At 49.2% G+C, this 18224-nt stretch overlaps 1 protein-coding gene across 2 annotated transcripts in view; it reads right to left on the bottom strand.

The window, feature by feature from the left end:
• Positions 1–2927: 2927 nt before the first annotated feature.
• CNIH3 (cornichon family AMPA receptor auxiliary protein 3) overlaps positions 2928–18224 on the bottom strand; it is a 254681-nt gene continuing 239384 nt past the window's right edge. The window contains exons 4-6 of one of the 2 annotated variants that reach the window (XM_027122290.1): positions 13710–13822; positions 9404–9547; positions 2928–5274 (exon numbers count right to left, since the gene is read on the bottom strand). In XM_027122290.1, coding sequence (XP_026978091.1) covers positions 5247–5274; positions 9404–9547; positions 13710–13822 — 285 coding nt within the window. In that variant the 3' untranslated portion in view covers positions 2928–5246. Of the gene's footprint in view, positions 5275–9403; positions 9548–11419; positions 13154–13709; positions 13823–18224 lie in introns of those variants that run through there. The other variant, XM_027122291.1, reaches the window with a different exon arrangement.

Here is an 18224-nt window from a genome sequence, read left to right as displayed (position 1 = left end):
TAGCACCAGAAGGGGCGGGTAAAGGAGAGGGAGGGGTCTCATCTGTAGCATTTGCCATTTTCTGTGGTGTAAATACTCCCAGCATGGCCGATTTCAAGCTATTAATGGGACACCACTGAACATAAAGATGGGAGGAGGTGCACAGTAGAGCACTGTTATACAGAGTTTCTACCGTAGATACAATAGACATAGCCTCAAGAGCACAGATCACAGCAAAACGTAATAAAATAATTAGGAGGTGATGACTTTCAACTATACGTTATCTTTGTTTTAATTTAATTAATATAATTGTAAGCTTACATAACCGGTTTTAATAATAGCTGTGTTTAACAACCATTGTGCAAAAATTCCATTTAGCAAAATTTAATGATTGGCTCTCATAAGCCTGTATGAGCCAGCTTGGGCACACTACTAGCTGAGGAGGAAGAAAATGCGGGCCGAATGAAGCGAAAACCTTTCCCATCTTTCCCTAGAAACGCCTGGCTGTGTCCTGAAGAATCACTTCTCTGCTCGGCTCACGCTTCCCTCTGCCTGGATGAGGCAAGTCACGGGGCACGTTCCAAGATGCCTCCTCGAACACCTACAGTGATGACAGCCTTCTGCCTAAGCCTCGGCAGCAGAGGCAGCCTTGAGATCTAAACTTCATTTACCAGAGCACGGTTTGGAATAGAGCAGCCCAAGTCCAGGAAAAGAGAAGGTTATGAAATGGATCTGTGCAATGACACAGCGTGAGTGCAATTAATTGTTGTCAAAGCATTTTGTTGGCTGCATTCTCTCTTACGTAGGAGAACAAAACTGTCATAACCGTGACAATTTTATTCAACATTGGTGCAATTACCAAGCCTAAAAATAGGAAGCAGAGGGGAGATTTGCTTGAGAGGGCTGAGCTCTGTTACCCATGTCCGCCCCCAGGATGGAGGGAGGGGAGGAAGGAAGCTAAGATTCATTGAATCTTGCCATGTGCTACTATGAGAAGCGTTTTACCATTTTATGCGACATAATCATCCCTTCAACCCTGTGAAGGGAGGGGGAGTAGACAGAGCTCTAAGGACCAAGATCTACTGAGCATCCAGTACGAGACAGGCTCTCTGTACAAACTCTATGTACATAATCACTTTATCACAACCTCACTCAAATGGAGGTATTATTACCTCCCATTTTACAGATGGGAAAGCTGAGTCTCAGAAAGTTGAAGAAACTTGTACAAGATCCCATAGCACAAATGCTTCTGATTACCAAGTCATTTACGGGGACTTGCTGGCTGTGAAACCTGTGAGGTGAGCAAACCCACACTTCCCGGCAGTGCCTCTCCTGTTCTCCCTTCTCTGTCCCCTTTTCTCCTCTTTCTCACATCCCATTGCCCTCCCTTACAGGAATGAACAAATAGTCAAGGCTAGACTTCGGCTGGAGTCTAGGCTCCATGACTTCCTAGGAATTGTGACATTTGCTCATTTGTTTAACCTCTATAAGCTTTAGTTTTTCAACTATACATTGGAGACAGGAAGAGTGCCTACCTCATAGCATCGCTGTGGGGATTAAATGAGACCTTGCACGTCAAGTGCTTTGTACAGCACCTGGCATAGGGCGAGTACTCAACAGCAGTTGTTATGATTGGCCAGAGAACATGGCATTGAAAAGAGGTGTCATGTCCCAGCATGACCTCCACTCAGGACACTACAGATGAAAACATGAGGAGGGTAGCAGGGTCCAGGGTCTTCACTCCCTTCCCACATGGCCAGGTGACTTCCCTCCCAACAGAGGACCTTGCCCTGGGTGGGCACCGGGCAGAATAAGGATAGCGAGGAAGGTTCACCTACTACAAAGAGTCAGTGCTTACCATGTGAGGGCGCTCTTCTAAGTTCTCTGCAAATGTGAACTCATTTAATCTTTACAGCAAGTCAGAACAGTGGGTACCATCTTTCACTTCATTAATGAAGTGAAAAGTAAATTTAGCTCCCCCCCCCGATTCTGCTCTGACCCTTTGGGCACAGTCATGCCAAGCCTATCCACTCTGCCTCCCTAAGGCAATGGGAACCAGGCCACCAGTGCCACCCTCACATAATGTGTGTGCCCCCCCCTTCCTTGATGCCCACATACATGCTTGGTAGGATGAGCTCTCCATCACCCAAGGGTAATATTCACTTTGTGATTTATCCAGGGTGTGTATCTCCTGCTTCACTCCCCTTCCTCCCTTCGGTCATTTCTGTGGGACAAACAGTGAGCAACAAAGATATCCAAGAAGGAAAAATTTATGTGTGAAGAGGCAGACCTGGGGATAAATTCCAGCTGTAGCTATATACGCACCCCTTACTAGCTCTGGGTCTCTGCAAGTAACTCATATCCCGGGACTTTCTTCATCTATAAAGCGGAGATAATATCGACGTCATGGTATCGTTATGAGGATCAGACAAAAGCACACCAAACGTACAGAATAATGCGCAACACCTCAATTTTAGCTATTGTTATTATTTGGCCATTTATTTGTAGCCTCGAGCTCTGGTCTGGCTGATTCACCCAGGGAAGACTCATCCGTCCCGAGCCTCCCTGTTTTTCTGACCTGTAAATTGGGGGTGAGAATATGCAACCTGCCTTGTAGGATCAGTGTGAGAGTTGGAAGAGGTCCTGGCATAAATCCTGGTACATAACATGGCTCCACCAACTGTGCGTATTACTCTGATTCTTATCATCATAATTAGCTTCTCCCAGCAATTGAAAATTGGCTCAAACTCCCAACAACCACTGGAATTATCTCCCAGTCACAACTCGTGGGAGGGAAATATTTGGATGTTTCTCTGTCATAAACATAAGAACTGCCCAAGAGACACTTGACACCTTTAAAGCTTTTAGAGGACCGCCTTAGAGAAGAACCTCCCACAATAAAGCAAGACTGAGGCTAGCACCTGAAGGAAGATATACTTTCTCTATAACTCTCTTTTTAAAATACTCTCTTTCTCTCAAAAAGTTAATGCTAATCAAACCTTAACAGAACCCTAAGCTACTTTGTCAGCTCTTCAGTGTACCAGCTTCCATATGAAGTCTGTGACTCAGGTCTATGAATGGTGTTTGTGTAACACGTGTGCTCTGTTTAAAACGGAAGAACATGGGGTTTTTAAGGTCAGACAATCTGGGTTCAAAGGCAGGTCTGGGACTGCTGTGTGACTATAGGTAAGTCACTTACCCTCTCTGAACCTCAGCTTCCTCACTTAGAAAATGAGAAAAAGAATAGTATCAACTTCACAGGATGGTGAGGAAAGTCAAATGAGATACAAAAGCAATCTGAAAAGTGCTGTGTAAATGTGAATTGCTATTATTTACTGTTAAAAGAAATGATATCAAATTTAATGCTCAATCCCCAGTAAATAGAGTACCTCAGGAAGTCAGTATCTCTGTGTCCTCCTTTTTAAGTTTGGATTTCCTATTTCCATTTTAACAGTCTTTGCATACTTGTGCCTGCTATTATAAGCCACTTCAAATCTTTTTGGAAGGAGGCAAAGTATAAAAACAAACAACAGCTCCGTGGTGAGAAGTAACATGGACCGTTTACCCTCTGACTTCAGTTGCATTTTCAAGATGGCGGTGGGGTTAGATTTGCCGCCTGCAGCCTGGAACCCAGAGCTGGCTTCTCTGGATGAAGGTGGCTGGTTGTCTCAGGAATGGAGTCAAAGACGGAGCCAACCAGCCCTAAAGGAAACTCTCCACCACAACCACAGTTACTCGGCCAGGACGGTGGGTATTGGCCAAGGGGAAGCCTGCTCCCCAAAATATTGCCTTGAATCCTCCGGTTCCATACCTTCAACCTCAGAGCAGAAGCCTACATTTTGTTTTCGGTAGAAGTTTTAGAAGGAAAATGCTTTTTGGAAACTTCTCTTTGTCTACCTACCAGTTTACCATCCATATGGAGATGAAGCCAGCCTGTAATGCGTTTAAATGAGACAGCCAGGTAGGCGAGACACTCAAGCGGTCGCTGTGTTTTAAACACAGCGCATGTGTGACACAAACACCGTTCATCAACCTGAGTCACGGACTTCAGGTGGAAGCTGGTATATGTATAAATAGCCTGTGTATGTCAGACAGAAGAAAAGAAGGGACGTTTGGGGAATAAGGTCAGAATCATGGTGCCCAATTTAAACAAAATAAAAATCTCAGCCTTGTCATTATTTACAACCCCCGAGTACAACTCCTACCCAAAAAGGAGAGAATGTCGAATGGAAAATTCTAAATGAGCTAATGTCCTTGTGTTGAACCGAACAGCACGAATGATGCAGCATCATAAATGAAGCTGTAATTATGTCGTCTCACTTCTCGGCTGCCGGATGCCCACAGTACAGAGCTGCCACTCCAGCTTTTTCTGGCCTCAGAATTGTTTTGGGAGCCTTAAAAGTCAGTAGCTTTGACTAGTGTTGACCAATTGATTTGCCTTCAGCGACTCTGTGATAGTTTGGGATGACAACAGAAGAATACAGTTTGTGGTGGTGAAGAAATAACACCTTGAACATGTCATCAGTGTTTTAAAAAATCATTTTTTCCTGATTCCCCGCTTCCCATCTCACCACCCCCAAGCCCTGACTTTGGCCATAACTCTTTACCAACGTACTGTCCCAAATTCAGCTTGTGATGTCACTAACATCCTAAGCTGGGCTCTTACAAAGCACAGCAGGAAAATAGACACCCCTGCAGGCTCAGGGCTGGTTATAGCCCAAGGCAAGTCTGCACACCTTCCAGGCCCCTCCCATTGAAGTGAAGGGCGTGGCCAGGGCTTGGAAGAAACACGAGAGTCTCAGGTAGCCGGTGACGTCCTTGAGGACTTCAATCAGTCCCACAGATACAGCCTTGACCCTGGGTCACGCTGTTCCTTAGCAGGCACCTGCCAGCCATCCAGCCTCCACGCCCACGGCCCAGGAACGCAGTGTGAACTTCAGGGAGCCATTCAATAAACTGGATTCAGGAAGCCGCAATTCTCGCTCAGAAGAGGTTTCGCGTTTCGTCACCCCTCGTGCCCCCGCTGCTCAGAAGGGATCTACAGCCCGAGCGCGGGGTGTGAACGCCAAAGACTGACACACAGGGTGACAACACGTGCGCACTCGGCCGCTGGCTGCTGCATGCTTCCGGCTCCCGATTCAGAGTGTCTGCCCGTCTCTGTCTGTCACATCCCCACACTGGTCCCTTCTCCCATCACCAGCAGAAGTGGACTGCGCAGCCTCGGGCCTCTCCCATCCCAGTCTCTGAGGATGTGCGTGGTCTTTGAGTTAAGAGCTCACTAAAGTGTAGATCATGCTGGATGCAGAAAGAAGAGGAAAAGAAGGCATTAGTCGGCGCCCACAAAAGACCTCAGATGGCCCTCAACAGAGGCACCTTCCAAAAGCCAGACCCCTTGCTTCTTTCTCATTCCTGTCACGAGAGCATCTTGTCTACTCCCCGGACGCTTCCCCCTACTACTTCCCACAATGTTGGACTAAACGCTATTACGAGACCATACTGTGTTCCTTGGATGAGAGATGTGATTGCTATCATTATTCTCATCAGGATGATTATCGTGGCCATTATTCCTCTTTCCTGCAATCGCAGGGCAGGTCCCCAGGGGTGGGAGGGCTGCAGTGGATTCCTTATGCCACCAGCTGCCACATGGCTGTGTCCAGGGGCTCCCAGATTATGGTGGATGATACGGCAGTGCTAGGGAAATGATGAGCATGACTATTGTAAGGTCTTTTGTGTGAACACAGGCCCTCTGGGCACACGAATTGGATGAGTTCTTAATTGGGTAACTCCCTGGCCCTACTTTTTCTAACAGAGCCCAGGCATTAAACATGCATTACGAGCCTGTGTCCTAAGGTGGAGCCCCAGCACTACCAAGGAGGGGGTCACGCATCCCTGTGCTCTTAGAAAGGGCTGCAGGCTAATTCTGCAACAATGAAGAATGTTCCACACCAAAATATACACTCTATCCATTTGGCAGAAAGAAAAACAACCACCTTTTCACAATATAGAGAGAAGAAAGGATAATCTAAGAAACAAAACCAAAGGCGAGAAACTAAAGTGTTTTCCTTCTAAACCTCTCCAGCTGCGAAGCCCGGACAAGCCCCTCTGAGTAGCTGAAGTTCTGCCTTTGAGAACTTGATGCACCTCGTGGACACAGAGCCTCCCTGGCCAGGCCTGGCGCTAGAGGGGTCTTATTCCACGTGCGGAAGTACGGGGGTCAGCTGAAAAGTGGATTGCTCAAGGTCACACAGCAAGGCTAGGAGCCACGTCCCAACACCAGAGCGAGTGCTCTTTCCACTGTAACACGCAGCTTCCCTGTATTTGTCTATTCACTTTCATTTCCCTCATTCATTCAATATTTATCGAGCGCCTCCTGCGGGCCAGGCGCCATTCGTGGTGCCGGCAAACAATGGCGAGTGTGCAGCCCCTTCCTCGAGGGAGCGTACGGCTAAGCTGTAGCGCAAACAAGGGTTTAGTGAGCACCTACTGTGTGCCGGACGCTGGCCAGGGCACTGCAGATACAGAGGGGAATGAAACAGTTGAGGCCTCTGCCATCAAGTTAACCATAAATAACCTAATCTGAGTGAGAGAAATGAACAGGAGGGGACGCGGGCATGATCCAGAGTAAATGGATAGGAGGGTGGTACCACGTAGGCAGATAATATCATCCTGGTTTACACCCTTGATTTGAAAAGATCTTTATATTGAGCAGGCAGAATCCACACTAGACTAACCAGCTTCTATTATTTTTAGTTTTAATATTAGCATCAGTATTCGTATTAAGTAATCCCCATCCCATGTAACCTGCAAACGTCTCCTGGTCCACAAGGCAACCTGAGAAGCGGGCGGCGCTGGACGCTGGGATGCTTCGCACAGCACAGTGGGAAGAGAGCCCAGAATCCGGGGCCAGATACTTTGCTAACTATCCGCTAGGACCTCGGACACATTTCTTAATCTCCATGAGGTCCTTAGGAGCCCCTCAGGAACCTCAAACTGTAAAACACCAACCCCACCTTTATAGGGTTCCCAGCTGCTGTCACTTGAGTCTCTATCATTGTGCTCAGCTCAGAGGCAGCTCTCCATGCACGTGGGTCCCCTTCCGTCCCTATAAGAGTGGCCTGGGCTGAGAGTCCTGGCTCTCCACAAGCCTGGATCTAAGGGGCTGGGAGACCCTGAGGTGGGAGAAACAGGATCCTTGAGGAGCCCTGAAGAGTTCCAAGATGTCAGGTTCAACAAAGAAGGCAGAACCCTGGTTGCCACCCAGGGTCCCAGCTGAGGCGGGAGGAGCAATTGATACCCATTTTGTTTTGGAAACAAAGTAATTAACACATGTAACCTAAAGGCAGCGCCAAACTGAACAGAATGCCTGGAACATCATCAGTTACAGGACGATCACAGTCATCTAACGGGCAGAAGCCCCAATATGGCCGCCACAGCCCAGCAGACAGAGAGCAGAGGAGCTCTCTATCTGTAAATTCCTATGACCCCTAGGCCCTGTTCCCTCCGTCGCCTTAGGCTCCAGCAGCTGCTGCAACAAAACTGAAATGAGGAAGCTTGATCTGCCTCAGTCTCCATCCAGACTAAGGAGGATCCCAGGCTAACGGGGCAGGAGCCAGGGAAAGCACTGCCCTTATTCTGCTGGCTTTGAGGAGGGGCAATGCTGTCTCTGGGGACAGGCCCCTCAGCCCATGACTCAGCAGAGGAGCTGTGTGCAGCCCCGCAAAGAGGCTGGGCACACTCCGGGGAAGAAAGTGAACCTCCTTGTTAGCGCAAGGTGCCAAATCGCTAAGCCCGTGAGGGTTGCCCATGGCAGGAAGCAGCCTGAGAAAGCTTTAGTTGCTAGAAAGTTCAGACTTAGATCAGGGAGACTTGGGCCAATCTGCTGGGCACCGCGGAAAGCCCCGGAGAGGCTTCGGAGGCCCTCAGGCTCCTTGCAAATTGAAGCAGGCATTGTCCCAGGACACTCCATCCAGGAAGAGGAGGGAAGGGGTCACCCTGAGCCCGAACCAACCCTTGACTCCAACGAGAATGTGGTAGAATATTCCGAATCCCCTCCAGGGCCGAATTATTCCAGAGGAGGTTACAGCCCTGAGGGTTATAGGAGAAGACTCGGGGCATCTGAGTCTTCTGGACGCTGGGGATGCAGAGGGGAGACGAGGTGGACCCAGGCGGCAACTCCAGAGTGATGCTTGGCCCCAAAATTCGGAATCAGCAGATCTAAGCCCAGGATTCTGCACTGTTAAGAAGCACACCCTCCTCAACCCCTGATTCTGATGCAGGAGGTCCAAAGATCACACTTCGATAAAGACTTTTCTAGAGGTTTCCTAAGACAGCCAGCAGTTAAGAGCTCAATCTTTGGGATAGGACCTGAGAGGGACTTCTCACTGTGTCACTCTGAGCTGTGACCGTGGGAAAATTATCTAACGTCTCGGACGAGGTTTCCTCATTGGTAACGTGCAGATAATGATAGCCTTTAGCTCATACACTGAGCAATACATATCGCGCTCTTTGCTCGAAGAATGGCTCGTTTTTAAATGCTGGATAAATGCAGCTGCTTCCCATGCTGCCCCAGCCTAACCTGAACCCCGAGGCAGCCTTGGAGTCTAACATCCCCAGCCTCCGCTTCCTCACCCGGCTACTGGCCACCCGGCCACTTTGGAGACAGTGCTGGGGTACCTGGAGATAGCATGGTCTGGTGCAGGTAGCGACAGGAGAGCAAGGTGACAGGTGAGACACCCCAGAGATGAGCCCAAAGAGGATCAGGAAGGAGGAGAGACATTTTCAGAAAAGACACTGTCTGGGGTATCAAACCACGAGACAGTCTGTTTATAGCTATCTGCTTAGTTAGGATGTTCTGAATAAAGAGGTGAAAAGAGGGGAGATTCCTGAAACAGAATTACAAAGCCAGCATGTTTTATTTAATTAGAATGGCGTTACATAATATTAGGAGAATTGTAAGTATAAGCACTTAATGGCCCAACATGCCCATTTGTGAAGCATTGACTGCCACGGGGCGGGGGGTGGTCTCTGTTGTGGTCCCCAAGACTGCTTTCACACAGACTAGGGGGCAACGAGGCTATGTATCCGGGGCCACAGGTGACCTGAGTGTCTGAGCTGTGGAGTTGCTGGGGGCCGGGTGCCCCATGCATGGGGAAGGAGTCACCAAGTGCACCTCACCAATCATCTCCTAAGAGGGGTTGGCAGAATGTGCGTTCACCATGTAGCCCAAAGGATGTTCCTATCAGCCAGCAAGGCCTCCAGCAGGACCTTCCACCCCTCCCACTTCTTTACACAGAAGCTCTCTCTCTCCTGAACCAGTTAGGTGGCTGGCAGCATCCTTGACAGGCTGGGACTCCTACCTGCAAAAGCCGGAAATTTTCTCCATTTGCTGCAGGAGTCAAACCCACAAGAAGGGGCAGAAACTCACCAGTAAAGGTAGTAGAAGAAGGAGAGGAGATAGAAGGCCAGCTTACACCAGGCCTCCTTCTGACAGTAACTCAAGGTGTCTGCGTTCATGACCACCGGCGGGTCGTAGGCTAATTCGGAGCTATCTGCCGGACAGTGGAAGTACCTGCAGAGAAAGCGCACGGCATCATCGGCTCTGAGGCTTGGACAGGACATCTGAAGTCGTCTGGGCTGAGTCCCCCTGATGCCAGACTTCCAATCCGAGGAACCTCTGCTAAGCAGCTGTCTGCCTTCTGCCCAGAATCACTGCGCAAATTACAGCCCAGGCACTGCTAAAAAGTCGCTCAGCCACTGTCTTCTAGCAGGTAGTAACGCCCAAATACTCAGATCCACCAGTATCAGGCACACCTCACACACAGCTGCTCTGACAGAAGGAAAACGTGTCCCATGGTGGTACCTGGGAGATCCCAGGAAGAGCCTCCTTTCTCCAGGGATGTGGGTTGGGGGGGTGAGGGGGTAGCGGAAGGAGGCCCACAACGTGTATGGACCTGCGTTGCAAGTAGGGGCACAGGCGCGGGTTGATGTCAGTTGCATATCCGCTGCCTGGTGTCGCTGTACCACAACTCTACCATGAACATTAATTATTTGGATTAAACATTAATTACTTTTGGGTTATCCTCCTCCCAGACCCCCTTTTAGAATCCTGAATACTCTGGGAGGGACATCATATTCCCACTTGAGTGTGGAGTAGTTTACAGGTCATTTTCTTCTTTATGTAAGGACCCAGCACAGCGAACAGAATATTGGCCATCGCGGGGAGAGAGCAGCCCCTGAGGGAAACTGGGTAAACCTAAGAGCAGTGGGAGGAGAGAGGTGAGTGCAGACTTCGCCTTCTTCAAAGCATCACCTCAGCTCAACGTGAACTGGCCTTGCTTCGGGAAGGAGAGAAACTCTCCCACTGCGCTGTGTGAGACCTTGGGAAGTGGTCAGGTAGGAGGCAAGTCCTGTCCCTGAGGCCGTCCCTCTGGCCCTCACCAGATGGCTGCCCCCAGGGCCTCAGCCAGGGCCTCATTCAAAGCCAGAGAACAAAGTGCAGCTGAAATCGCGCAGCGGGCTGTTCTTTTTGTCAGTCTGATAATGGAATCAGGAGGCCAGGTGCAAATTAATGGCTCCTGTGAGGCTCTGGGACAGGCCGTGATCCTCGAGTGAGAGCGAGGACCAGACGCGTGGTCTGACGGGCTTAATCACATCGGCTTTGAAGAGCATCCCTGAAATGTAGCAACTCACAGAGCTGGTATTTCAGATCCCTCTTCATCTGCTTCAAAGGATTGCACTGACATTATCTGTCATCCACGCTATGCAGAGAGGAAACCGCAAGCCAGATTCAATGACATCTGCCAGGTCTCAGCCCTCCAGGCCACTCACCTCTCCTCTGCCCAGGAGCAGATTTCACAACCTATTTGCTTTTGCTGTGGCCTTGTTCCCAGGAGGCCTCATTAAGTGGAGGAAGGGGTGGCAGGGTGGCTGAGTGGCCCAGTGGACAGAGCCAGGGCCCTGAGGCCCACCCGTCCCCAGACTGAGATTCCTCACGTCAACTGTTAACCTCTCTGAGCCTCAACTTTCTCATCTGCAATATGGGACTGAAACTGCCTACTCCAAAGGGCTGTTGTGACAATTGTGTGAGGTGATGGGTCCAAAAAATCTCCAAGAACAGGTACTGAACAAAAGTTCTGCGGTTCTACTTGTACTTAAACAAACTGGGAGCTAGGGCAGAGGGGGCTTTATCTGCACTAGAAACATTGCTCGGCTGGACCTTTGGACAGGAGGGGAAAGCGGAAATGAAATAGAGGGGTTTCAAGGACTCTGATTTTTATTTTTTCTTTTCTTCTTCTTTTTTTTTTTTTTCGTGGCCTCACCGCGCAGCATTCAGACCAGGGATTGAACCCGTGCCCCCTGCAGTAGAGGCGCTGAGTCTTAACCACTGGACCACCAGGGAAATCAGGACTCTTATTTTTTAAAGGACATTTGCCCTCCTCACTCCTTTTTCTTTCATTCTCTGAGTACTTAACAAATTACCAGAACTAGGCTAGACCCTGTCAGGGATTCAAAAAAGTAAGACGAGCTCCCTACTGGCAAGGAGACTGCAGTCACTCCCTTCTTTTACACGGAAACGTTCCAAGTTTAAGGACACGGCTGGCTCTCCTGCTCTCCCTTTTGGAGGAGTGATAGCCCTAAGAAGCAATGTACCAATCAAAGTTTTGTAAATTAACCACATTTCTGATACCTTGGATTGACAACACACTATTTGAAGGACCTCGGGATAAATTCATTTTAGAAGGAGAAGAGCCAGCCCCTAGGTGACAAGGACACGGCCTGCAATCCATACAGAGGTGGACCTGCCATATCCCAGCTGAGTGATTCTGGGCCATGACGTAACCTCTGTGAGTCTCTGTAACCTGTGTGTGAAACAGGGAGAGGCAACCCCAAAGCACCCGTTTGTGGTGGATACCAGAGGAGGTAGGCGTGGAAAGTCTCTGAGTGGGTAGGCGATACATTTCAACAGCATTATGTTTCTATTTGACTTCTCTCTAAATTCAGATTTTAGGTTACCTTTACAGAGAAGGACTTTGTTATGTAACTGAATCGTCTTATTTCCTCCCTCAACCTGCGTCCCGCTCTTGGTCACCTCCCTGCCACCCAGCCTAGACACTCCCTCTCCCTCACCTCCTGCATCCAACTACTGGCCAAGGCATGTCCAGTTTACCTCTCCAAACCCTCTCCTTCTCTCTCCATTCCAACGTCCAACGTCAAGCCTCCAGCCTCTCCACCTGGAATTTCACCAGAACTTCCTAACTGGATTTCGTCCTCAAAGTTTCACCCTCCAACCCAGCCTTCCCACGGCTGTGAGGGTCACCTTCCTAAAACTCGGATCAGGCACTGCCACTTTCCTCCTCAAAACTTCTGAGAGGTATCCCTCTCCTACAGAATAAATTAACTCCAACTTTCTATCAAATCATTTCAGACCCTCCTGACCTGATCCCCAGCTGTCAACCCCATCTCTGCTCCCTTCTACCTGAGAACCCCACATCCAAGCACACGGAGCAATCGTTGTTCCCCAGACACACCAGGTGCTTTCTTACATCTGAGCAGGCCAGTCCCTTAACCTCGAATGTGGTCTTCCAGATTCCCCTGTGTCACACTTCCACTTCTCTACACTCCTACCTATGTTCCTTATATATCTGGTAAGAATCGATTTCCCTCTACCACTAGGGTATATGTTCCTTGGGGGTAACGGTATTATTTTACATTCATCTTGGAATCCCCCATAATGTCTGGCACGTAGTGTGTGTTCCATATGTTTGCTGAAGGAAGGGGTGAATGTTCTAGATGTGACTAAATACAGGCTATATTGTATGCTGTAATCACAATGATTAAATATTTGGGGGACGAAGGGAAAGTGTGGTTAACTTATTTGCACATCCGCATTCTTGACTACTTTTGTATTCCCCCTCCCTGCCTCCTATAGACCCACATGGCGACTCTCTTTTACCTAAATCACATGATCTGATGCACGGTCTTAGCAAGGAAGAGATTTAAAATCAGAACGGTCCCAGAAAATCCAGCCCATATGGTAGGTGGGCTACTTTTATTAAGATATAATTCATCTGTCAAAAAAATTCACCTTTTAAAAGTATACAATTCAGCAGTTTTTCGTATATTCATAAGAGTTGTAGAACCACCACCAGTATCTAATTTCAGAACATCTTCATCCCTTTCAAAAGAAAACAGTGTAGTCGCACCTCACGCCCTCTCCCTTCCAGCCCCTAGCAATCACCAATCTACTTTGTGTCTCTATAGATTGGCCTATTCTGGACTTTGCATATAAATGGCCTTTTGTGACTTGCTTCTTTCACTTGTAATTTTTTCAGGCTTCACCCATGTTGTAGTGTGTATCAATACTTTATTGCTTTTTATTGCCCAATAAGACTCCATCGAAAGGATATACCACATTGTGTTTATCCATTCATCTTCTGCTGAACATTTGGGTTGTTTCCTCTCTGCGGCTATTGTGAATAATGCTCTAGCTGCCTTTAACGCTGATCTGTGAGAGCTGAGGCTGTGGTTAGTGGAACCTACAGGAAGGGCCTTCCCTTACTGAATTATTGTCTGAGAGCAGCTTGCAAAGAAGGCTTTGAGGAAAGGGTCACCAAGGGAAGGGACGAGAGGAAGGCACTAAGTGGCCGGTCCATCTGGGGGGACATCGTCTCTGGAGGGCAGGCTGACCAAGCAGAAAAGGGGAAGGATAGGGCAGTCCCAAGCAGACTTACCTCCAGAAGTGATAGAAAAGTAGAGGGACATTCAGCCCCAGGGTGAGCCACTCCTGAGCGCACAGGAACATGATGCAGAAGAGGCTGTGGATGGAGTATTCCGGCAGCACCAGCTGAAGAGGGAGCAGAGACACAGGCCTGCGTTAGAGGGAGGAAGAGTCACTCCTGCATCTATAGCGGCTGACGTCCGCCTGCCTGGACACTTCCTCTGACATGCTGGTGACACAGAGGTCCTTCCCGCAGCATCACAGAGTCACTGCCCCTGGACTGTGACCCGTCTCTGGTAAGTTCTCCTCTTTAAGGTACCGGAGCCATGCTTTATACCCAAAAAGGACACAGGCCCTCAGCACCCTACTTACCAGAATAGGGCACTTGCTTCAGGGGGTCACCTGTGGATGACCACAGGTGGGAAGAGCGGAAGAGGCCATCCAGCCCCTGTGACGTCTGGCCCAAGGCAGGACCCACTGGAAGAAATACTGATAGACTTTCTAGTGATTCTGTAACTGCCCTGCTCGTGTTCTCCTAGGCCCTGTGTATCCTCCCATAGAAACTCACAAACCTAAAGCAAATATGTATATACCGTTCAAACACAGGAGCGTTGGGAAAAAAGTGAGAAACAGCATTTTTCTTGATGCTGCGTGGATGAAGAGGAACCCAAGAGTAAGAACATGTAGTATATGACAAAAGAGGGAAAGTTTAGCCTCTGGAGGAAGGGGAAAGAAACCAGCCCAGACCAAGAAGGGTCAGATAGTGGAAGGCAACCAACAGGAAGACTAAACTCCGTGAGCCCAATCTACCTGCACTGGTGTAAAAAGAGCTCAACATGATTGTGAACCCACCCCCCAAGGGTGTTTACATCTTAACAGAAATCAAAGTTGTAACAAAAATCAAAGTGACTGTAAAGGAGAAATTTGGTCCCCGGGTCAGTAACAAGGAAACCCCAAAATAGAGATATTAATGTACCATCTTTCCCAATCATATAGGAATAAATATTTAATGAATGAATAGTTAATGAATTAGTTATTTCATTAATAGTTAATATTTAATGAATTAAGTTAATATATATATTCATTATGTGTATATACATATTCATATATATATGGGGGGATAGCCTCTGTGTGTCATTTAGACCAGCGGTCCCCAACCTTTTTGGCACCAGGGACCAGTTTCATGGAAGACAATTTTCCGTGGGGGGATGGTTCAGGCGCTAACGCAAGCGCTGGGGAGCGCTGGGGAGCGGCAGATGAAGCTTCCGCTCACTCGCCCACCGCTCACCTCCTGCTGTGTGGCCCGGTTCCTAACAGGCCGTGGACCAGTACTGGTTTAGACCACGCTGAATGCTTCGCTCCGTCTAGCAAATTCTAACCATCCTTCAAGGCCCATCTCAAACAGCACTTTCTAATGGAAGCTCAGCCCATACTACCCCACCTCACCTCACCCCACCCTGCAGCCCCACAGCATGCTTTCCGACCCTCACTCAGGGGGACTTCCCATAACCTGTCCACGATGGAGTCATTACCTTCTTTCCTACCTCTCGACACACACGGATCTACCCCTAGTCTATAAGCCACCTTGGCCAAACTCTATTCTTTTCTCATCTCCATTTGCAAAGTGCTTTTTTGTACTTAGCAGAGACTGAACAAGTATTTGATAAAATGAATTGAACTGACCAAGTGCATACGTTTGGAGCATGGTTGGCTGGCATTAGGGATGCAGCCTGTGGTCACAAACCAAGATTTCTCTGGGGGGAAAACAAACTGCCTTGAACTCTTCTATTTGGGGAAAGAACATGACTTTGGTCTCATTCATCTCTCACTTTAGTCAGATGAGCTAACCGCCCCAGATGGGAAATACAGTGGGGGACACACATTTGAAATAAATACATGCAGAGGCACAGGTGTTAAGAAATGCATTTTGTAACTAAGTGGCATCTTCTTCACTCTCAAGTCCAGTGAAGAATGAATTGCATTGGCCTGCCTCTTAGAATTCTCGGGCAATAACCCTGGAATCAACGTACAAGAGCCAGCGGTCCAGAGGCAGTGGCCTCAGTGGGTGAACCGGCACAGCTAGCCCGTGAGCCTCAACGACCTGGTGGGAGGGGGTACGTCTCAACATTTCTCCTCACAGGACCTTGCAGCCATCCTTTCCAACCCCATCTGCGGCCAGCCAAGACACCACCTTACCTCCTCCCGTTCGAAGAGAAAGCCCCTGTTCTCAGCCTGCCAGCCCCAGGGGGTAGCGGCTGTGACCTCTCCTATGCACATCTCTACATTTTTTAATCATTGATTTCAGCCACTTAGGCCGAGGTAATTAACATGTTAAGAGACAGCCACCCCAGGCCTGGATCATCCCCGTCTCACAAATCTCTGATTACAATTTGGATCTCAGGTCCCTCTATTCAGCACCACTGTTTCTTCTCTCTTCGAGGCTTGATTTATAGCGGAAGCTGCAACCTGCTGAGCAGGGAGGATTTGTCACTGTCACCACACTGAGGAAAACTGATTAAGGGAGGCCAGCTGGGTCCAGAGGTGCCCCACCTGCTGGGGGTGGGATAAAAGCGGCAGAATCCAGGCTGCTCTTCGGGGTGGCTTCTCCCCAGCTGCCTCTTCCTATCACTGAGCAGCGCATCCTTGCAGGTGGGAGGGCGAGGGTGCCCTTTACGTCCACACGTTGTTTCTCTCCCGCTTCCCCAGGCAGTCCCTGTCTCAATGGCAGGGGAGACTTATGGACCCAGTGAACCTTGGCCGGGCCATGAGCACCAGCCTTGACCAGCGGGCGTTACTGCTTCCCTCCACACACTTCCCGTATCCATCGTCGGGAAGGTGGGGCCAAAGGGCTGTGAGCGGAAACGGCTGGAGCATTTACCAGCCGATGCAAAGCGCTCCAGGCTCTCTCTCTCTGCCCTCTGACACGGCAAAACGCACTTAAGCTGGAGGGTCCTCCAGCATCCGGAAGCCATAAGTGAGGAGAGGCGCGCTGGGGCAGCCGGTGATGGACACCAAACATGAACAAGAAAGAAACTTGTGGGGTGTTTTTTTTGGCTGCCCCGCGGGGCATGCGGGATCTCAGTTCCCCGACCAGGGATCGAACCCGTGCCCCCTGCCATGGAAGCGCGGAGTCCTGACCACTGGACCGTGTTCTAAGCTACTGAGATTTGGGAGTTGTTTCTTAACCACAGCGTGATTTAACCCATCTTGTCTGGTACAAAATGAGTAATCAGTGAGAAAAGAAAAGCGGTAATCATCCCTCTTTATCCTTCCCCGGATCAGCCAGCCCGCCTTTCCTTTCACAAGCACTGGGCACGCTGAGACAGGGGCTGAATGACCACCAGGCGGGCATAATGCTTATTCATTCGTGTGGGCAGTTGGACTAGCTGTCCCCTCCCAACCTTGCTTATCTCGGTTATACAAAGACCGCCCCTGAATCTCCCCGGCCAACCACAGAAACACTGAGGGGAGGACCGCCCGCCCGCCCTCCATCCTGAGTCATACCCTCACACTGCAGAACACTGTTTCCTTGTCTTATGACAAGCTGTTGGAATGGTGCCACTCTCATTCTTTCACACAACAGAGGGACTGTTTCACGCAGGCCACAGTCTATTGAATTCCCGTGTCTTATTATGCCCTGCTTTACAGAGTTATAAATACTAAATAAGTGGTCTCAATACAGGTATTGTGGGGTTGCTGAAAAGACTGCAATTCACTCCAACCAGGGGGGCTCACAGAAGGTTTTGCGATCAAGGCGGAATCAAGGGAACTTGAAAGGATGAGTAAAACCTCATCATGCGAGGAAGCCAGAGGTCAGCATTCCAGGAAGAGGAACCGTGAGAACAAAAGCAGAGAGGTGACAGTCACCACCTGGGCGGGTTCTGCACAAGCCCATCGAAAACGGCCACTCACGCATCATTTAACGGATTAACGCCAGGCCTGATGTGGGTCAAGTTCTGGGTAAATGTTCATTTCATTCCCCTCCTGCTGGGACTCAGCCTTCTCATCCCCTGGTGCTGGAGGCTTTGTGTGTCACCATCGTAAACTGAGGGGTGGGGGCCTGCCACGAGAGTATGATGACAACACAGCCTCCTCCCACTATTCCCTGCCCTGATGTACGCAGAGGTCCAATGTCAGCTGAAGCTCTCAGCGCACGCCAGCAAAGCTCAGACACTTGCCAGTGCAGACTTCAAAGATTTCACCCACTCCCCCGCTTCTTCCATCACTTCTAAGAGGATGCATGTGGCATCTGGGAAGGATCGCCTGTCCTGACTTCCTGCCCAGATTCTCGTCCTCAATTTTCATTTCCTGGCAGTCATTTCCATCCCAATAGCCCACAGCCACCGTGTGCTGAAAACTCACTCTCCTCCCAACACCTGTAACCTTTATCTCCTAAATTTCCGATTTCTGCTAATAATAGCTATCTCTGATTTCTCTGTCTCATCCATTTCCTCACCCGTCTGTTTCCAAATCTTGTCATTTCTTCTTCACAGCCACCTGGGTTTGTTTTTCCTTTTTTATTTCTACT

This window comes from Aethalodelphis obliquidens, unplaced genomic scaffold (assembly GCF_003676395.1).
Source record: "Aethalodelphis obliquidens isolate GAN/ISIS:26980383/991018 unplaced genomic scaffold, ASM367639v1 scaffold24, whole genome shotgun sequence".
NCBI lineage: Eukaryota > Metazoa > Chordata > Mammalia > Artiodactyla > Delphinidae > Aethalodelphis > Aethalodelphis obliquidens.
The sequence above is the reverse complement of the archived record's forward strand: the minus strand, read 5'-3'. Positions and strand labels throughout refer to the sequence as shown.